This window comes from Trachymyrmex cornetzi, unplaced genomic scaffold (assembly GCF_001594075.2).
Source record: "Trachymyrmex cornetzi isolate Tcor2-1 unplaced genomic scaffold, Tcor1.1 scaffold24, whole genome shotgun sequence".
Classification (NCBI taxonomy): Eukaryota; Metazoa; Arthropoda; class Insecta; order Hymenoptera; family Formicidae; genus Trachymyrmex; species Trachymyrmex cornetzi.
In genome coordinates this window covers 1087661-1110894 of record NW_017297060.1, presented here as the reverse complement: position 1 = coordinate 1110894, position 23234 = coordinate 1087661, and the positions used below count along the sequence as shown (strand labels likewise).

The 23234-nt window shown below is 37.2% G+C and overlaps 1 protein-coding gene across 2 annotated transcripts in view; it reads right to left on the bottom strand.

Moving 5' to 3' along the window:
• Window positions 1-23234, bottom strand: part of scalloped (TEA domain transcription factor 1 homolog scalloped) — a 176127-nt gene that overhangs the window by 21306 nt on the left and 131587 nt on the right. For both annotated transcript variants that reach the window (XM_018507566.1, XM_018507567.1), the window contains exons 3-4: window positions 17374-17498; window positions 13473-13611 (exon numbers count right to left, since the gene is read on the bottom strand). In XM_018507566.1, coding sequence (XP_018363068.1) covers window positions 13473-13611; window positions 17374-17498 — 264 coding nt within the window. The remainder of the gene's footprint in view (window positions 1-13472; window positions 13612-17373; window positions 17499-23234) is intronic.

Here is a 23234-nt window from a genome sequence, read left to right as displayed (position 1 = left end):
CTTCCGTAAACCTTGAAACGATCTTTCGAGTGAGCGCATAGTTTGCGTAAGGGCTATGTTTCCCTCTGTCCTCACCATAACTCCCTTAGACCAATCCTTCGCGAGACTGTACCTTTCTGTCCCACTCGCGATTGTCCGCTCATACTCTATCCGTTTCGTTCACTTCGCACCGTTTTTCTCGTTTACCATTACCGCGCCCGTTGTCGCCCCATTACGACGTTGTGGTGGTGCCACAGAATCCTCGCAACACTTTATCGTCGTGTGTTCTATTTTCGTAGTTTTTGCCCAACTGTAGGAACTACAGCTGCTTTCATCTTATTAAAAAACAAAAATATATATTTTGGAATCTAATGAACAAAGTTCCCCGTAAATAAAAGCATCACAATAGCGACTGAAATATAAAAGAGAAAATACAATTATTGAAGTAATAAGCAGTCATTCTTTTAATCAAAAACGTTGAATACGTACGCTTAACTGAGTTATATTAATTATACATTTTTAATAAAAAATTATAAACGAGTAACGTATACTTTATTTTTATTCTTTCGAATTATATTAGCATAAAAAAAAATGTAAAATTATAGTTCAAGTGGAAGTTAAAGTTGAGACATTTAAAATTATGGAAAAATGTAATTATCAGCGGAAAATTTTGCGGAACACCTAAAAAATGTTCGTGGAACACCGCCATTCCGCGGAAAGCTAATTGCACTAGTTGCACAATCTTTTTATCTTATTAATATTCTTTTCTTTGTTTTTAAAACTTCCAACATTTCGCACGCTTTTGTTATAATCGGTTAAAGTTGTTATCATTGTCACAGCGCCACTTCCTATCCGCATTTTTATTCAATGAGCGAATTTATACCTTATTATATCATTTTTGCTTCCCGTTGACTGTCCCCCGATATTTTACGTTACATCATAATGTGTTACGTGTGTTTTATGTATGTTTAAAAAAATCACGGAAGTTACCTTTGTTCCGGGATTTTTAAGCTAATTACTACGTTACTCGCTCGTCGGACACGTTTAGTAATTTTTACACTGTCTCGTGGACCGTTTCATCTTTTCCTGTTTTCTCTCATCTCTCTCCTTTTTTTTTCTTTGTTTCCGCGTTGTTTCTCTCGTTCCGTCTCTCCATTACTACGTTGCGCTAATATTATAAAATTGTCGCGACTTTATTATACTACAATGCTGCAGTTTTATTTTCTCGCTCCCTTCGTTATCCTCAATCTACATGCTTTCAAATATTCTCGCGTTTCTTCCTATTCTACCGTCTTGTTTCATCTTTATGCCGCATCGCGCTGAGACGTTGCAAAATTGTGTAATTTTATTGCCAACCGTGACTTCCATTTTCCACCGTGTCTTCCGTGTTTTATTAACTTTCCCGCTTTCCTCGATCGCGCCTTTCCGATGCTTTTCTTACACCGACCACTTTATTATCGTGTTACTGTAATATCTAATAATAATTATGCAATCCTGTTACATCTTCCCTTTGAATCTCTGTACCCGATGTCGGACGTTTCTCCTTCCCTAATACTTTGTTCAACCACCCACACAACGGGAGTCGTCCTTCTTATTCTACATTTTTGTAAATTTCTCGTGTTAGTATTATTACTACATTATACATTAGAGAATTTTTTTCCTTGACTATTAAGCCGATTACTGCATTAGTCGTCCGTTGGGACACGGTTGTCCACTTTTACATTGTCTTTTAGGTAAAGACCGGCGAGGGGCGAGAGAGCCCAGCAAAATGCCCGCGCAATCTGAATTATTAAGCGGCGAAGGCGGAAGAAGAGAATATAGCAATAATCTCGAAGAAGCAAAGAGGGAAAAAAAAGGCGATCGCGCTTCGGCTTGGCTTGAAGGCCTTTTTCCACGCCATCCTTTCCTATTTCTAAAAGCGCGAGCGGGATAAAAAGAGCGCCTCCCGCGAATTAATATTCATTACATCGCGCAACGGCAAAGCACCCTCGTCCTGTACAAATATGAAACGACGTACTTGCGCTAATTAAAATACTTGGCTGCTTTCTTGAGCGGAGAGTTTGGCGACCGACCGCCTTCGTCCTTGGTCTTTCGCTCGTGCATATAACCGGAAGAAGGGACGGTTCCCGTGCGAAATTAATGGCGCGCAACGAGCGGCGCGGGCGTTTGCATCATCGACGCCTTTGAGGCATTTTAATATCGGGCAAATCAAGTTTATACAAGATGTCTCGAAGGGGCGATGCCATTGTACTCTTGGTAATTCACTTTAATGGAGATTCCGGATTCGATTCAAAATCTTTTCTGAAATATATCATATTAATTACGAAAACAGCCCTCCCTATATTTTTTTTTATCACTTGAATAGTTTATTTCGAAATGGGACAATATACACTGAAAAAAAATTCTGATTGAAAATGGACGAATCAGAATTTTCTGATTAAATTTATTAGAACTCTAGTTGAGATAACCGAATTCTGTTTGATACAATATTTCTGGTAAAATCTACTAGAATTCTTATTTTTATCAGAATAATTACATCAATCAGAATTCTAGTTAGTCTCAACTAGAATTCTAATAAATTTAATCAGAAAATTCTGATTCGTCCATTTTCAACCAGAATTGGTAAAATCTACTAGAATTCTTATTTTTATCAGAATAATTACATCAATCAGAATTCTAGTTAGTCTCAACTAGAATTCTAATAAATTTAACCAGAAAATTCTGATTCGTCCATTTTCCACCAGAATTACAATTTAATCCAACCAGACCATTTTTCTCAGTGTACAAACAGAAATAATTCCCTCATGTCTGCAAGAAGTTCAAGAGATTGCATCGAGAGATTCAATTTCAGGAAAAATTCGAGTTAAAACAACGCAATCTTGATTCAAAAATAATTCATTCGATTGACGGACGGACGCGCGCCTAAACAAAACTCTCCGCGGGGCAGGAGAGCAAATCTATCCGGGCGATTCTTTTACGTTTTCGTGGGACAGGTGACGTCGTCCCCGCGAGGTTCGCAAAACACCAAGGCGCCGTCTACGGCGTCGACGGTCGGCGAAATGCCAGGCAGGCACGGGGAAACGCGAATGTCGGTTCGCTCGCCTGCTTCCACCGTCGTCGGGGAGCTATTATACGCTCGAGTTTAATTAAACTCCGCGAGATGTCAAAGGACTCGGCCATGCCCGGCAAGACGGACAATGCGGACGCAGATTATTACATCCCTCGCCGACCTATCCACTCCAGTACTCGCGTCTGCGTTCACGCTGGACTTCCAACGTGTGTACGTATGGATGTATGCGACACGCTTGCCTGTATCTGTGTACGAATATGTATGTAATTTCTCTCGCGGTTACGTGTATACGTTATGCATGTACGCGTTGTCGCAGCAGTTAGAAACTTGCGTGAATATTTTGCACCTCATCTCTATGTTTACGCTCTCATCTCCATGTTAGCTGTGTTCAAGTATTTTATCTATTGTTAATGTGCGAAAGCAACGTAATACGGGTCACTACTTTACAAGTAATTTAAATGAATAAATCTAATCAATGAAAGATAACTAGTATTGTGTAACTTTGAAAATTTAGACTGCAACATCTTTGAATAAATGTCTCTTTTTTGCTTATCGTATAAAATTCAGTTTATGTACAGGTTTTTTTTCAATATTACGTATCAATATGATATTATGCTAATAATATTCATTAATTTGTATTCCCCATAAATATTTTCACAAAAAATATTGGAAAGTATCCCGTCTATCGGAAAAGATTTTGAGAAACATTGCGCTATCCTGCAGTGTATCCGATATATTTGTGCCTGACTGACGCGTCTCCGATAGAGAAAGTTTGATCTCTCGGTGACTCGTCTTATTCGTCGTCGGAGCGGAGTCCCCCTTGCGGAGGAGAGTCCGCAGTGTCGTGTCAATGCCCATAATTTCACGCTCCGACGGCCGCTCGGTATCGGATTATTGGATCGGATATCGAGGAAGGAAGAAGAAGCTTGGCAATCGCTGCTGCCGCGGCTACGAAAGGAGCGAAATGGATGTCCTTAGGAGGAAGAAGCCCCCTCGGGGGACCGAGCTGGCTATACCGGTCGCTTCGGAAAGCATGAAAGGGCATCGAAATTGCGCTTCCGTATCTCGTTAACGCGCTCCGGGACTCGCCTCGCGAAATTATCCGCTCGACGTTTTTTATTTCGTAATCGACACCGACTCCGGCAGCGTTGAAAGTTATCTTTTTATCAGATCGTTACTGCATGTGTAAAAAAGTTCTTTTTAATTAAATCGTTCTACTTGTGAAACTTATTGCCTTATGAAATCATTGAATTTGAGTTTATCGGTATATTTAGAAGATGATTGGTAACATATACTTGCTAAATATTAGAACGTCTCGTCTAAAACTTGCTGATCTAAATAATAAATTTGTTTTGAATCATTTCTCTCTCTCTCATTTTTTAGTACTCTCGATCTTGTCTCATCTTTTATGCATTTTGGCGTTATTTAATTCTCAGATGAAAACGATTATTTTACAAAAAATACAGAGTAAAAAAAGCAAGTGTGATTTTATATTATTTAATGTATATATTGTGACAACTATTCAGCATTACTTTCATTACATCCTGGGATTTTAGTTAATAAAATTCACAGCCGCTTTTCATATCAATTTACGAACGAAATATTCGATATATGTAATATCGAATAATCGATGAATGTAATAAATAAATGCTTGAAAGCTCTATTTAATTTAACTATGTTCCATGATTTCAAAGTCCGATAACTTGAAAACAGGCAAATGAATATTTTATGTATATTTTATATATATAATATTTTTATATATAGACGTTTCTTCACATGATACTCAGAGTGTTTTATTTTGCGCGAGATAGTCTTTGATAGTCTTTATGAGCTAATTTTAAATGGATTATATTCTAACCGACTTTTTTCAAATCCAAGCTATAACAAACAAGAAAACATGGTCTTCAATGAAATTTTTTACTGAGGAATAATTGCAACTCTGTATTAATTAGAAGAAATCCATGACGAAAGTCGTACGACTTTTAATGTAACCCGTGAATCTCAACGTTCATCGAGATTGCCGAGTCATCGCGGTGACGAAAGGCGACGGTTCCAGAATTGCTGGGGAAAGCGTCGGAAACGCCTGAGACACCCTCCTTCCGCCGGTCAATAACTGGACACTGCCTCCTTCTCCACCCTCTACATCCACGGTGGCCGGTGTTCATACACACACACACACACATACATGACCATCCACTATACCTTCTTGAGCACTTGCACCGATATATGGGGTCCTGTCGCGTCACAAGAAAATTACAACACATCCAAGGATCGCGATATTTCAATAAATGTTCGATATTTACTCTTTTTTTTTCTCAGAAATAGATAGATTAGAGCGAAAAAAATTCTGTCCCAAGTATTAAAATTTTTAGCACACTACTCCGTCTCCTTTACTCAATTATTAATCTTTTCAAATTAAATTTTCAAACTAAATAACTAATATTTTATTTTATATACACGAAGAAGCGTTTGATATATTAGGGATGTTATAACCGCTTTAATCGTCTCGTTATACACGGTGATGCACTCTATACACAACAGTAAGCCTTCCCTAATCTCTAGAAGCTTTTGGGAGCGAAACTATCTAAATATGTTCCGAAAATACGATTTTGTCTACTAACCTGTTCTCAAATAGATGCATATTTCGTATAAAGCAGCTCGGAAATATCAGAGATCGGAAAAGGAGAGAACGCGTTAAAGAACTTCAGTCAAAAGAAAATCATATCACAGTAGTTTGAAACGAGAACGATCAATATTGCTCAGCGTCACCAAGAAGTAAGAAACATTGCACGAACAAACGTAAATCATTTATCTTTTTAGCCTTCGCGTCACATATAGAATCATGTTTCTTGTCCCCGTTTAGAAGTATACATATAGCCTATGTTAAATTAACACTCGGATAAAAATTTAATAACAATTTGAACAAGGACCGATTTTAACACAACAAATACAAAATGTTTTTGTTGTGTACAATGCATACATACACAAGGTGAGTCATAAAATCCATGAGCGTGATCCTAGATAAAAAGGAAGAATAAATGTTCCTATGAACATTAGGTTTTAAATGTTTCGTTATCGAAATAATGGAATCCCGGTATTTACGAACAAATGTGCCAATTATGTGCACATTATGCTCAGGCATGAAAAATGATGGAGAACACTTTAAGCATCTGTTATAAATAAAAAAAATACCCACCTGAAACTTTTAAATAAAATAACTATTTTACTGCTGTATTATATCATTTATTGTTCTTTTTTATCCAGAAACACACTCACAAAATTTTAAAATATATAATTACAACTTACTCTGTATAGCAACTGTGCTTACTCTTCTATTGCACAAAATATATCAAGCAGGTGATCACATTAGGGGAGACTGGGATCAAAAGTAACACAGGTAAATTGTAACACTTACATAAAAAAACGTTATATATAAACAAAATATGCAAGTGTAATGAAGACAGAAGTTTGTAATAAATATATTATAAACTTCTATTTCTTTCTTACACTTTTGTATTTTGTTTATAACGTTTTTTAAGTAAGTGTTACAACTTACCCGTGTTACTTTTGACTCCCCTACTAAAAATTTTGCGAGACTATTGCAAGAACGTTCGAGAAATAGATTCAAATCGGACGGAGAACAAAATTTTCCATGTTTCGCTCATTAAGCGAGCATTAAATTCCATGCTCTTGCATGCACAACATTATGATATAACGAGTGCAAATTAACACGGCTAGCGATCACAGTCGATCTATGGTTGAGATTCACAGCGTCCACTACGGTGCGGTTACATGACGCGTTTTCCTGGCTGTGATGACGCCCGGCTCGATGACCCATAAACCAGAATACGACGGCGCACGTATGTATGGCATGGTCCCATAAGGCTCGGGGCGCAACTACGTGATCGCAAGACTGGAGCATAATAGACGGGGACAGCACTCTACGTGTTATTAGCGATCAGATAAATGCCATCGCGTACCGCTGTATCCTCGCACGTTTCTGCATCATGGTCTGTAAGGCGTCTCCTCTATTTCACATTAAATTCGCACGAAACATGTGGAAAATAATCCACGTATGTAACGCGTCGAGAAATTCTGATATCATGTCATGCGCGAAAAAGCAATGCAGTAATTTCTAATCAGATCGCAGCAACAGCGATGTTTACAATTGTTGCCAAAAAGAATAACATCAAAGTACAAAGAGATCCCGGAAGAAAAAGCCTTGCCCATATTTATATAGGTTTTGAGCTCCTTGCATATATTATAATAACAAAACTTAATTAAAGATTATTGTTAGAAAATCAAAATGTTTCATAGACACAATCCTCTAAGCTGACGCTGTTCAGTGAGACATTGGACAATTTTGACACAAAATATGTCGTAAACTATTTATTTTTTTGTACCTATAATTTAATTCTTTTATGCACAAAATGAGATGAATCAATGTTATAAAAAACACAGTTGTGCTTTAAAACATTTTTTATTCGTTGGTTATCTCCTTAACCCTTGGGACTCTTGGGAGGACTCTCGGTTCTTAATTTAATACCAAAGATCGTGGTGTATCTGAGATATGCGGTCTTTTTAAGCAATGGATTAGATACTCAGTAGTCTGAATACCTAATCATTTCTTGATTGATCAGTATGCGATTTATTACTATACAAAGTAAAAAAAATTTATTAAAAAATAGCTCCTCAATTACGGTAGACGCAAAACGTTCATCTAATTTCGTGATGAATTAAAGAGACATTCGCCAATCAATTAATTCGCCATAGAGATATATATACATACATCTTTCTCTCCGATTTATAGATTTATCGTGTAGGTCACTTAAGCGATTGCGGGTAAAGACCAGATGAATCTGCGTGTGGTCGATTTATCTGTTTAAATACGACCCGAAGCTATGCAGCTCGAGTTCAAGCGGCACGTTACCTGCACGTTCTCATTCATTCGCTCTCTCGTCCGTCCTGTTCTTCCTCGCGGGTATCGACGTAAAAGATATTTAGACGTAATTCAGAAAGATAGTTCATCGCATATAAACGGTACTGATTTATTTCGGCTGTGCAGCTTAATTCACTTCCTGTTAGTTTTCTCCATTTCCCTTTTTAACTGCTATTCTTGACGTTAATACGTTTTACCGACTATAATAAAATAGACCTTTGACCTAATCATTCACAATTCGCTAATAAATCCTCTCCATATTTGGCGGTACTAATATAATAGACACTCCGGTGTCAAAACCATAATTTTAGACACACCTTAATGACTTAAATCGTTATCTAAATTCCCGATTGCCAACTGCAGTCAATAAATATTTATAATATTGATTCGTATGAAAACATAATTTGTAATCAAGAAACCAATTTATTCTCCTTCCATTATTCATCGATTCGTGTATATCTGGTATGGCTCGATTAGCACGGACTTAACGATATATCGATGGGAGCTGTTTCGCGCGAGTTTGTCCTGGTGGGTCCTGAGTTTGTCCGATAGATCGGAAAATCTATTCAAAAGCTCCTCGTAGCTGCTCGCGCGAACGGCGTAAGCACCGATCGTGTAATATTACTTGGTAAACGCCAGCGGGCGGATGGATGCGAGAACCAAACAGGAGGGCAAGGAAGGAGATGAAGAGTGGGAGAGAGGGAGCGAGGAAATTTGCAAGAAACTATATTTACGAAGCTCGTTCCGGAACATTGACCGACGGAGAGAGAAGTTACACCGGTGGAAGCCGCTCGAAGGTGTTCCGGGAGACCGCAGCGGCAGTTTTTCTTTTCTGATGTACAAGCAAGAACCTAAACGCTTCTCTAAACGTTCTCGCTCCTTGTTGCATACATCGACAACGGATAGGGACGATGCCTCAGCGCGCGATCCTTTTATTTCTACCGGTTTATTGGATGCCGTGGACGTAAGGACGAAGGACCTAGTCCTTCACGGGAAGGAACGATGCGGTTTCTTTCCGCTTGGACGGATAGAAGAAAGAAGAAAGAGAGAGAGAAAGAGAAAGAAAGGAAGCTCCTTTCCACCTTGAAACGGCCACAAAGAATATCGAGCCCTTCCGTTCTCTTCCTCTCCTCTTCCGACATCCGCGCGCAGCTCCAACACACAGGAAGTCTACTTTGACATTGTTCGTAGACTATCGACTGCGCTCACAAAAAGTTGCCGCCTTCACCGGCAAGCAGAGCTCGATATTTTTCCAAAAAGACTCGCTGGTACATGCATCACCACAGCGATCTCATAAGTAATGCCCGATTATTTTGCGAGGTGCGACAGGTTTATGAAGCGGAATTCAATCTCCCGAACAGTTCCTCAGATGTTAGCGCGATGTTCCCATCAAGGGCAATTAACAGGTCCTCATCAAATTTTATGGGGCGGCTCAAGTGTTTTATTGATCAAATAATAATTACCAAGTCCTATTCTCTGTTTTTCATATCTTAGTCGATATGTCCTTTCATTATTAGAATTTCTGCGAATACATCCTATGCAATTATTTTAGTTTTATTTTAATTTCTTTTTCATTTATATGCAAGACGTAATGTTCAGATAAAGTCTTCACTAGCAATAAAAAGAGAAGAATTACAATGCTCCAAAATTTATTTTCAATTGATCAAATCACGCACATTGTAATACGATATACTTCATAATTTTATGACCCGCTTCATTTAAAAATTATACACAGATCAGTCGCTGCAATGTAATGAACCATAGTCATTCGAAAAATTTAATTTCTCTGTGTGAAAAATCTTGTAAGATATTACAAGAAATTAAATAATATTTAAGAAAAAATGCATTAATAATCATGTAATTAACTGCACATTATAAAATAACTGAAAATAAAAGATATAGAATAAAATGAAAGATATACGATAAAACAAACACATGAAAGAAAAATTCGTTTTTCCAAAAGTTTCGGAAACCACTCGGGTTATTTTGATATGACTTTGTGTTTAAAAAGCTCATTTTTTACATTATTTTTTTAACCAATCAAGAGCGGAAAGATAAGCGGATATCTTTGAAACTAAGCCATTTCGGATATATGATTAAAAGAATTTTCATTTTTCGTACATTTATGAGAAATATCTCTTAGAATTTTTTGGAGTATTTAAGGACTATTCTACCAAATGAAAGGCTATATTCTAAAAATGTATATATGTATATAATGTCCATAGTAAAAAAGTTACTTTACGTGCATGTGCGTACATTTTTAATCTATTTCATAATTTCACACTTATTATTACATTAATTTATTTTTTCTCTGCTTCTTAAAGTATCTAGAAAATTGTAGCCGATACGCTTTTGTCGACGATCTCGAAACTGAATCATCGTATTATTATCAATAACGATACAGCGCGGTACGCGTGAAAAAATTTCAAATCGATTGGATTCTCTTTCTCGTATCGCTTCGGGAACGAGAGGCGATCGTTTCTCCGCGGTGAAATCTGGGCGTCGGCGTCTAGATAAGGGTAAGAGAAAAAGGAAGAAGAATAGGTAAGAGGAGGAAGGTGCGGAGAGGAAAGATCGAAGGAGGTAAATTGCCCCGAGATATTTAATCCCGCGGAAAGGCCGAGGGATCTCTCCTTTATTGGCTCGGCGAGTGAGCAACGACGGGCGAGATAAGTTTCCCGTCGGATCGATGGCCAATCGCGTTAAGCGATTTTCGCGCCTCGTTATCCTTTGTTTCCATCCGGTGGACGGTCGACTGCATCTCGTCGACGACGGCACGACGTCGACGGCGATGCTCCTTCGTCTTTCGTGACGTCGAAGGATCGATTTTATATCGCGTCGCTCGCGTTTCTCTCTATCTTTCTCTCCGTCTCTCACTTCCATCGTCTACGCGAAGAATCGCCGACTTTCACATTCCTCAATGCCAGGGGAAATTACCGAGGGGTAAACTGCGTCCCGGTGAGAGCGACTTCTCCGTACGAGACTTTCCGATAGCGACGAGATAGTGAACGAGAATGATTTTCAATTGAGATACCCCCACGTAACTTTGTACTCGTGAAATCGCTCTCGTCTCCTTTCTGTCTCTCCCTTGAGATATTACGAATTAATTAGATGTTCCGAGACAAGGAAAAATCTTTCAGACAGTTTACAAGTATACATACACTTATATACAGCAAAATTACGTTTGGTATCGTAAAATATACAAGAGATATTTATTGATTGATTTATATTCAATAATTTTTAAGTGTACTTTAGTATTAATTAAACCAGTAAAAAGTATAAAAAGTTTCTTAAATTTATAATCTTTTTCTTGAATTTATCTAAATTATTTAATTTGCTATTAAAATCTATTCATCAAAAAGCTGTTTAATTAAATATTCTATAATTATTACACCGCTAAAATTTGTTTTATTACAAGCAAATGTTATAGAAATACATATATAATCTATAATTCAAAATTCGAGAAATGCTATTCTCTCTCTCTCTCTCTCTCGCGATACGATTATTAAAATTTTTGCGATCGTAATTTCATCATAATTCATGCAAAGTGAGAATGAAACGAGAATAAGGGTAATAGCGAGGCGACGTTGCTTCGACATCATTGCCGTCGTCATAGTCGTCATCGTCGCCGTCGCCGTCGTCGTCGTCGCCGTTGTTGCTGTTTTCATCCACCAGCTCCGTCGACACGGAGGAGCTTGAATTAAACTCCATTTTCATAGAGCGCGCGCATCGCGATTGAATTGCCACCCGCTTGGCTTTGCGCGCCAAGTGCTTTCGGAAATTAAGCGACATTGTGCCTTAACGAATGGGATTCATGCGAATATGGCCTACGTCCTCCTGCCGAACGGCCTGGAAAATTTGCCCACCAAGACGCAAGAATGGAAGAAAAGTGGCAGCGATCCGGTCGCATCCCCGGATGCGAAGGGACTGCGAGTCAATTTCAGGGTTCGTTTACAGCCCTTTCGAGAATAACAGCAAGGTTGGCACAAGGTATCCACCTCCATAAAATTATCATAAAATTAACATTTTTAACTCCTTTAATGATGAAAACGACTAGCTCTGAATTAATTTTGCCCAAGGAAAAAAGTAAAACGCATTTCCATATTCGTTTAAGTTTAAAGAATATCTCAATTATAAAAATGTTAATGAGACATATTTTGGAAATGTATCGCTTATATTTTTTTCTTCATAAAGACCCTTATCAATTGTAATATAATTTTTAAAAAATATCGTTTACGTCGTAAATATCGTAATAAAGTAATTAATTAAGACATCTGTAATACGCGACTTCTCTAAAATTTGATACTTTAAAGCTTAATTTTACGCAAATTGTATACTTGATCATTAATTAGGATTTTTATTGTTGCCGTCGTGTTCTGTTGATACCAACTTAAATCGATGGCAATTCATTATAGTTCTCCATAAAGAAGCAAAGGTATAAGGCGGCGGATTCATCGAGAAAGCGAGAAAATTAATACAAAAGACGCACAAAGAGGGCACAAAAGTAAGGGTTCGCCGGGGGCGGTCAAAGGGGCGAATATTCCTCCTTGGAAGGCGAGACGTTATTGCTCCGGTGGCGAGTTCATGGCGGTTAATGGTGGTGGTGGTTTACGGCGGTGGCCACGGCGGTACCGCCGGTCTCGTACCAGGCAATATCTGGTCAGTCACGTAGACTGACCTCAGCACCGGAGCAATAACGACGCCCGTCTGGACGTTTCTCCGTCGCCGTCATCGCGTACGTGGAGGACGGCGAGCGGAGGAGGTTGCCATCCCGCGTCGGTGGTGCGATCATCACATGGAAAACAGCGTTCTTTCCTTGGACTTTCCTTCGGGTGGCATTAGGGACGTTACTTCGACATAATGTGACGTCGAATGTAGAGCTTTGTCGCGAGATGCGCTTTACGAGAAAAATTTGCCAAAAAATGGTAAAATGCCGTAACAGACATTTCGCTAATTAAGTATTAAATTAACTTCATCATAACATCGCGCGAGTCGCAGAAGGTTCGTATTTTGGAAATAAATCAATAGAAATAAAAAAATTGATTAAAAGTTTTTTTTTCTTCTTTTTTTCTTATCTTCTCAAATTTCTAAGAGCCTCATGTTATTTTAATAAACTATAATCATAATGATTAATATTTGACATGCTCACAGTTTTTTTGCATTTAATTAATATCATATATGTTTTTATTTCAAAATAACGCTACATTTACAGAGATAATCTTTTTCAAGAAAACAATGATATTCTCTAATAAATAATATTCTTTTCGGGACTGAATCGTAACGATTGATATTTGTGCGTATATTATGTGAAATAATATATAATATGCATTGTTTTTTTTTTAATATTACCATTTAATTTAACCCAGTATTCTTATTGACGTACCTTGTCAATTGTGTGACTATCACATTCATGTATACGCGGGAGTGCATGAAGCACAAAAGAACTTTTTGTGATATAGATAGAGATATATATGTGGCACTCACCGTACATCTTCCCTTCGTCGGAAAGGATGATTTTGCGTCGACCACATGGCGGATATATGGTAAGAGCTTCCTGGAAGCTCTGTTCGATATCCGGCGACCACACACCCTCCGCGTCCGCTGCCGACAAGTCCTTCTCGTCCTGAAATATATCACCTAATCTAGAGTAGGCTAAAAAGGACGGATTGCAATTATCGTACATCAGCTATGCGTCTTTAATCTTAGTTAGGCTTCCGCAGAAAAAAATTGCATGCTCTCAGTAATCTCGTGAACTATAAATATAATAAATATAATAAAAGAATAATGTATGTTCATGACATGACATACTAATTTTTAAATTAAAATTGTCAATCAATCATTTCAATTATCAATCAAATAATTTCTTTACTTCTAAATAACTATTACTCATGGAAATGACAAATTAACCATTTATGCTCTTATATCAATTTATGACAGAATAGATTAAGCCAATTCTTTATATATATTTTAAATAGTGAGGGTGATTATAATTATCAAATCATATTTTAAAAACAAAGAATTTTATGAGAGATTATAACAAAATAGAAATACAATTTTAATATTCGATAAGAGTTTCGATCACTTATTCAATTCTATAAATACAATTATATAAATATTGCAAAACTTGCATTGACACAAATGCATGTCCAGCTATCGGTTCCAACTCGAGTTCTTATCATCTATCAATTTCCAGTTAAAAACGTTCTCCATTCTGAGGCAATTCAATTATGATTCTCAGGCAAACATTCATCACGTTCGTCACAGGAGGGTGCCTTCGCCGCGATGCATTTCGATGACCCGAGCACGTTCGACACGAGAAAAGTTCATTTATCTTTGATTCCACCGCTGATCGTGCGCGCGCGCGCGCGCACGCGTGCGATTTATCTGCCGCATCTATCGCGAACGTGGTCGGACCTCAGAGATCTTCCTCCCTCTGAAACAAAGGATCTCCAACAGCCGCGAAGCCACGCCTGGAACGTGGCCGAGTGAGTGGACTTGATCCTTTCTCCTTCTCTCTTGCCGAATCGAGAGAATGTCTCGCATTCTCGCCTCTTTCGTACGTTTTTCTTTCGCTCGTCCATCGCGTCGAGATCCGCACGATGTGCAGGGGTATCTTCGAAGGGTGACGACGTTGCGCGAATACGCGATACACGGAAACATCCAGTAGTCCGAGTAGTACTACTTCGTTGGGACTGGAATTTCAACGAATCAAAAACTTCCGTGCCGCACGAAGAGGAACGTGTGATTCCCGCGTTTCTCCGTGCCGAGAAATGGACGATTATCCTGAGTGTTTAGATACCGAGAAGTGCGGAAAGGGTGCAAGGAAACAGGCTTGTCTCTTCCGAGAATCCTAGTCACGTTCACAACGTTCGATATATAATATCGTCGCACACGCGATCCAAAACGGGAAACTCTCCAGATGGTACGAAAAAATTCTCGATTTGATCTCATCCGTGTCGATCAAGAATTATAAAAATCAATTCTACTGTTATAAGTCGCTCGTATGCGTGACTGAATAGTTTTTCGAGAACATATACAGGGTGTTAGTTAAGTATGTTCCCAAACTGAACAAAGCGATTCTTTGGTTTATTTCAAGTAAAAAAAAGTCCATATAAACATGTGTTTTAAACGGCTTAGTTTCCGAAATAAAAAAATTTAAACGTGTAGTAATAATCTGTTTATTTGAAAGAAAATACAACTTGAACTAGTCAAAAACTAGTCAAAAACAGAAAAACAAAAACAGGCTTCAGTTCTTCTGACGAAATAAAACAATTAGATGAAAATGTCCACCTTGCGTCATGATACATCCATCGAGCCTTCTTCTCAAAGATTGACGTACAAGCTCAAAGATATCAGGTGTATTACGTATTGCCTCGCATGAAGCAACTATTCGATTCCTCAAATCATTCTCATTCTCAATTGGGGTGATATAAACCAATGATTTCAGATGCCCCCAAAGGAAATAATCCAAAGGATTTAAGTCTGGTGATCTAGGAGGCCAAGGTTGAGTTCCTGCTCGACCTATCCTGTATTTCGGAAACTAAGTCGTTTAGGACACATGTTTATATGGACTTTTTTACTTGAAATAAACCAAAGAATCGCTCTGTTGAGTTTGGGAACATACTTAACTAACACCCTGTATGTATTGTTTGTATATCAAACAAAAAAGAAATCTTGCGCTTTCTTTTCACTCTCCATAATAAATGAATATAGAAATAATAAATATTAAATGATTAAAAAAACAAGTAAAATGTTTAAATGTCTTCATCATGTTGAAAAAATTACACGCAAAAGAAGGCAAAGAGAAAGCCAGAGAGTTAAATTGCATAGTCGACGTCCAGCTTTGAAGTGGCTACATATGTCTGACCTAAATAAATCCAATTTGCATGTGCCAAAGTTAACGAATTAACGTTTAAATAATTCTGTGCATTTTCATATTCATTTTAGTATTCACGATGTTGTTTTACTTACATAGTAGAATATATTTCAAAATGTAAATTAGTTTTCCATATAAAATAACCATGAAAGTGATTTATTCTTAAATCGTAAAATTTATTGAAATATTAAAATTTCTTATTAAATAAATTCCTTCGTTTGAAAAACTAGTTTCTTTCGACATCATGTAATTTCATTAGTTAGTATATATCAAACATAATATTAACCATAAATTTATAGTATTAATTTACGTCGAAAATTATAAAATAATGTTACAATAAATTATCGTTAAATTTCCATTTAGCGATATAAACTCTTATAATGATTTTAAGATCATTCTTTATTATACATTTTGAAATAACTTTTTCTATGCCAAATTTAAAAGTATGATATTTCGGAAATGCGGAATGTGATTATGCTCGTTTATAGTAGCATAAAATAAGATTGAAGATCGCTGACTGACTTCGTTCAGCAAAGAAAGCAACTCTGTAATTGTTATAAAATTCTGTAATATGATTGATCTTGCTATTAGTTCCTCATTAGGGAACAATAAATGTGTAAACCAATCGTATCAAAAAATTTTACAACAAATTCCAAGCTGCTTTCTTTGCTAAACGTAACCGATGAGAACAAAACAAGAAAGAGAATCACATCGTTCAATATGTTAAAGAAATTATTAGAATAATTTTAAAAAATTGTGCACGCGTATTATTATATTATCAACAACAAAATTGAATCGTACAGTTTGACAAAATCACTTTTCTCTATCCGAAGTGTACAGTACATACTCCAAAAATTTTGTCGCGTTCAACACGATGTCGTTGTCAGAATTTGCATAGAATGTCAGAGGATTTTGAGCAAATTGGAGTGAAATGGGCCAAAAAAAGTATTTCTGATCCATTTCACCCTAATCTATTATAAATCCTAACGTGCTACATAAATTTTAACAATAACATCATATTCAACGCAAAAAAATCTTCGGAATACACTATGATACTTGAGAGAGAATTTGGTGTTGAATCGTGTTAATATGACATAAATTGGACATAAGGACTTGTTAACATTCTTTTTTTATAAATCTTATACAATGTACTACGTAATATTAATGAAAAAACTCATCAAAAACTGGCAAAAAAGTGTAATCATTTTCTATCAATTTTTATCAGCTTTGCAAATATTAAATCAAATAACAACCATGTCTACATTTTACAACGAGGAATTTTACTAATTGTCAGCCGGAATTTTTTGCGTACAATAATAGCAAGAGAGTAACGATAAATGTCGTCTCTACCACGAAAGTTTAAGCGTTGTATACTTCCGTGATATATAAGTAAATGTGAGCCGCAGGAAAGCTCCCTTCAAACTCAGGTCGGCGAGTTAATTGAAATAAAAAGGGCGCTGAGACTACGCTCGCAGTCGTCCTTAATTGGCGACGGCACAGTTGACTTACATCGCTAATTTCGCCAACGTCGAGGTTCTTCGTATCCGAGCCGGAGCCGTTGGCGTCGGGCGGCGGCCCGGAACTCGCGGGGGTCCACGGCGCGGAAATGGTGTCGGCTGCAGCCACCGCACTGCCTGTAACAAAACGAGGAACGTACCCGGTTTATTAACTTCTCTCGGAAAAATCCCAGTTTCAAGCTGCGCTCGTAGTCCAGCTTCGCAAACTGAGTTTATGAGAATGACCTAGATTTATTTTGCGAGACAGAAAGTTATTACTGTCTCGCAAAATGAATCTATAACCATAAATAAGCTTTTCGTAAAAGTATGACCATAAATAAGCTCCTCGTAAAAGTTATGTTTAAAGTCAAGTTTGCGGTACCAAAAGAACAGTGTCGAAAGTAAATGTGTTGAAAGTAAATAAAGCGTGAAATATACTAGTAAAGATTAGTAAAACGAAAACTATATATAATAAAAGAATAGAAAAAAGCAAAGCTCAGGTTATTTTATTGCGTCTCCGAGTAGCGAATAGTGTTTTATAATATATATATAACGTACGTAATAATCTAAATAATAATAACAATTCCAATCTTGATCATAATATTAGTATGATAAAGCAAGTAGCAAAATGTTTCATAACAAATTCGTAGTAAATATATTATCTGCAGTTTGAAAATCATTGCAGTATATATTCCTTCAGAACTTTTGCATACACATTCCCAATTTTATATGCGTGATTGTTTATAACAACGTTCGCTAGAAAATAATGAATTAATTTCGTTCGCTATCATGCAGTGAACTCGATTTTGACAATGGAATATTATCCTATCGAATTAGATACGCGGGGAATGAATAGAGCGTAGGGGATACACGTATGCTGCGCACGGAGAGGGAGGCGGAAAAATCAGCACGTGAAAAATCGCGACCGTGGAAAGGTAAAAGGGAGGAGGGGGGCAGAGAGACGGCACGTCGTCGTTCTACGCTCGTCGGAGCAACAAGTGTTCGCTGATATCGCGTATCAGTGCAGCGGGTGGGGGTAGCTCGTAGGCGGTACACTCCGCCTACCGAGGGTGGAGTGTGTATGTTAAGCCCCCAGAAAAGACCCCTATTCCCTGGCTCGGTTCGTACCACCGGTGGCGGTGCAAATCCCGATCCGTAGCAACAACCACCCCCGAGCCAAAAGCGGAACGTGCCTCCCCCCCTTTCTCGCCCTACGTCCCTCATCCCCTGTGGCATTCGTCGCGATGACGAAATTCATCGGAGAATCATTCGCGGAGGTCTGCGCGCATGTACCGGCCATTCCACGGCTCTCGGAGAATCAAGAGATGGGTAATTGTTAATTATACGCAGATATTCGTGTTACGCGTTCCACTTTATGCATTTGGGGGAAAGGCCAAGGGAGGGAAAGTTGGGGGATTGTTCGGCTTACTTAGTGGGCCAACAGATTTGAGACAGCTGACTGTTGAACGTCTCTTTTTCTCTTTGAGAAGCAAGTTGACAATAGTCGATATATCTTCGAGAAAAATTATTGCATTATTAATTTATTTATTATGCAGAACTCTCAATGGAAATTTGCTTCATCATACTTAGTATTTTACTTTAATATACATATTTATACGTATTTCATTTTGTTATTAATAAAATTTATTTTAGCCACTTTAAAAATAATAGGCGTTGTATACGATAAACAATCAATGGCTGCGTTTATAAAAAAAAAACAGCTTTGCAACTGTTGTAAAATTCTTGAATATGATTAGTTTCTATATTTAGATCCAGTGAAGAACTAAGAGTAAGACCAATATTAAAGAATTTTACAATAGTTAGTTGCAAAGCTGCTTTTTCTGCTGAACGCAGCCATATGTTCCCAATAAATTAAAAAATATTTTTAGTCGATATAATTGAAATTAAAGAAACGAGTAAATAAAAATACTTTTATCACATTTTTATAAAAATTACATTATTATTATACAATACATATATTCAACATATGTTTATTTTTCTCGTTTGTACATTTTATTTTATGATCAAAATTCTCCTTCGCCTTCTCTTCCTCGATATTCACCATTCTTATATCAAAAAGCGCATCATTTTTCATATATATGTAATATTCTTCTTTATATTATTCTTATAACACTAAAGTCCTTTTCTATAAATTTTGATAATTATTAAAAAATGTTAAAAAAAAATGTAGATACTATTGTCTTTCCTAGCTTAACTCGTGAATGAACATGTACGTTTGCGACGCTTTACATAAAGATAGGCAAACTGTCAGGGGTGTATGTTTCTCCTGAAAATGCACGGAAGCGAGCCGCAATCATCCGGTGGGTGGTCGTGGCTAACGGCGAACATGCTCATATGCAGCCGGAAAATGAGCGGTAGGTTAATAGAGACGCGAGATGCGGTCGCGTACTTGCGCGCACGTGCACGTACAACAGCTACACGTACACGTGTGTGTGTGTGTGAACATGTGCATACGAGCTTGTGCTAGATCGAGCGCGCGACGCTAGAATGGCAGAAGACATAGATCATGGCGGATGACGTATGATTGCATTCGGTGCTCTTGTTGGCAACGAAGAAGAGGGGGAGGAGAGAAGAGAATCGAGGTTACCCAGGGGATGGAAATGTTCAGATGAAGGATAGGGTATGACCAGGCCGACCGTGATAGGGTGCAGGAACTTCGAGGGGGAGAACGCCTCTCGCCGGCGAAACCTCGGAATGTCCTGGCCACTACTATGATCGCGCGAGATCGCGGACGTATGCATCCTTCTCCATTATCCGCGCTGCCGCTCGGTGCCAGATATTACGGTGCTAGATTTCCCGGCTCTCGTTGAGTAATGATCGAGTCGCGACAAATTTTCGGCCCGCAAAGAGGGACGGGGCGGGGGGCGAGCATCGGTCGAATAGGTCGGATTATTCAGTAGATGCTTAGATCTCTACTAAGCCAATACTTAAGACAGCATTTGATTAATTTTGTATAATGATACGTACTTTCTGTAAAATGATAATATTAATTTCTTTATGTAGTAAAGCTTCTTTTGAAACTTGGAAAATGTTTTAAATTCATGTCTTATAAACATTGTAATAATTAAAATACATATAAAAATAGATACAGTCGTAAGGCAATCTCACGCAAATGTATATATCACTTCCTTGCTTCAAAAGTGATACAACTTCAAAAATTAAACCAGAAAAAGGGAAAAACTATTTTTCAACTTGACAGAAAATCATTGACTGATCAAATAATATCAACAAAAAGAATATATTCTTAATATAATCAAATGTTATTTTCGTTTCAACCCTTAAAAATTATCCTTTTTTAATTATAATAATTTTTGAACCCTTTTTGGGTTGTAATAATTTTGACAATTTTTTTTTATAAAGTTAGTTCACTTTTAATGATTGATAGGATAATGTTTATTTAACTTATTTATGATAATAACTACACGATCACATTTTTGAATTGTATTATTTTCAAAGCAAGGGATCAGCGATATCTTTATACTGCTTTACAAATATGATTGCTATAACATCATTATCTTTCTTCCTTTCTATTTTTTAACTTAAGAATTTGATAATTTCTATATAATTATCCAATTTGAATTAGCAAAAAATATTAGCGATATAGCAAAATAAATTTTGTTAAAAGAATGTTTAAGTACGCATTTAAGTTTTCTAATTTTGTTATTGTACCAATTAATTAAATCGTTAAATTACTAAATCTGGCTGAGATTCTACTGAAATGAAAATTATGGGTAATGTAGAACACTCAACGTGCAACAGCGCGACGAATGAAGAAACTTTCGAGCGGATATTCGCGAGAATGAGATCGTCCATTCACGTCCATCTTTCAACTCATCTTTACGAGTTTAGTTTCGCGCTATATTGTATGTGCAGTGAATCCCCGGTGCTCTTAGAAACTACATCGTATAATTTTCGTTAAATACAGAATTATTTGTTTATCCTTTATATTTTATTATCAACGCGATGCAATCTCGATATTTTTAGAACAAATAAAATAAGACAAAGAGATCAAAAATCTTGGAGATTTTGTGGAATATTTATAATAAAAAAACGTTAAGAGAAACATGGACATAAAATGCAAAAGTAAAATACAAATGATTTTTAAATTCTACATTGTCTGTATATTTCAATATAAGAAAGTAAAAGCCACGCGCAAATCTCGCAAAATTAATCAAAAAATTCTTCTAAACTATGAATACACACGGAGAAAAATGTACAATATTATACACTAGAATTCTAGTAAACTTTATGGAATTATCAAGTTCATAGGGATTCGTGCCTACTTATGTAAAATTTTCTTTACATTTCTGGTAAATGAGATTGTCGTATGATATTCATTCTTACTTTATTGACAACAATTTTTTCTTTAGCATTGACAAAATTTACTTTACTGCATAGTAAAATATAAAAGTTCTGAGAGTTGTTTGTGCTCGTTAATCTTGAAAATAGTACGATTTACTTTACTGTAAAAGTATAATTTAATCTTAAATCACTTGAAATAATGTACTATAATCATAATGTACTTTTTATCTTAAATCTCCGGTATTTTTACTTTTAGGCAAATAAAATTTATCACAAATTCGGTAAAAACAGCCAGAATATTTTTACTAGTCTTGTAAGGTATCCATCTCTAAATTATTTTTCTCCGTGCAGCCTTCTTGGCATCATCGGAGACATCATATCGGAAACGCAAGGAAAATGCTCTCGTTAGTTCGTTTTATCCTTGAACCACATAGATGAACGTATCAGTTGCGAGAAACTCTACGGCACGAGGCTAGTATATACCGTGTTCACAGTGATAGTGGTAGTGGCACTGGCTAAGCTGTAAATTTGGCGTATAACCATTCGAGGGTGGTCCTGGTCGAGTAGGCCAGGTTCTCTCTCTCTCTCTCTCTCTCTCTCTCTCTCTCTCTCTCTCTCTCTCTCTCTCTCTCTTCCTCGTTCCGCTTTTCGGAGGCAGTCGACGAGGGGGTGGGCGACAGGCAGGGGGGTGAGACAGGAGACGGGGGTCGTAGAAGCATTCATAGCAGGAACCAGAGGGTGGCTTCGGTGGAATGCGTCCCGTTTAATATCGCGGAACATTATATATCGCCTCTCTTGTCCCTACGTTGCCCGTGTTGAACGTGGTATAACGCATGCGAACACATCCTCGCCGGCACACATACACGTATACACGTGACGACACCTAGCCGCTTATTCGCCACCACCGCGTGTCCGATAACGCACTCGCGAACTCTCGGAGACCTTTTCATAACGCCAGCGGGATCTTCTGCAAGCCATTGACAGAGTTATTTATCGCTAATCGCACGAAAGTGCAATGAAAAGATCCGATTCAGTCTGCCGACAATTTTGGCTTCTCTTAATCCTTTAATCCTCTCCAATGCATCTAAAGAGACGCACTGACTTAACATTGTAAGAAAATGTAAAGAGATTAATATATAATCTGTTCAAAATTGAAATTATAATTCCTAAAAGCGATTAAATATTATATAGGGTCTATCTCTTTTTAAAATTAATGAAGACTATTAAGGATCACTCGCCTTTAATTAAAAATTTCTCGGAAATCTATTTTTGTTAAAATTTTTATTCGCTTTAAAAGACAAAACTATTAATGATTCCAAGTTTTTACCAAGGCTTTTAAAGAGTTGAAAAGATTCAAGGAAAGAAACTTCCAAAACACACAGACCGCGTGTTTCGGAGTTTTTTAATGTATACTCAATAACGAAATATTGCCAAATGACAAGGTCGCAAAATTATCGTAAATTCGCTCTCCGTGAGCATATAAAATTACGTTACAATAGCGACGGAACTATAAGCACTTTTATATCGTCGTAACGAGATTTAGCTTGCGTG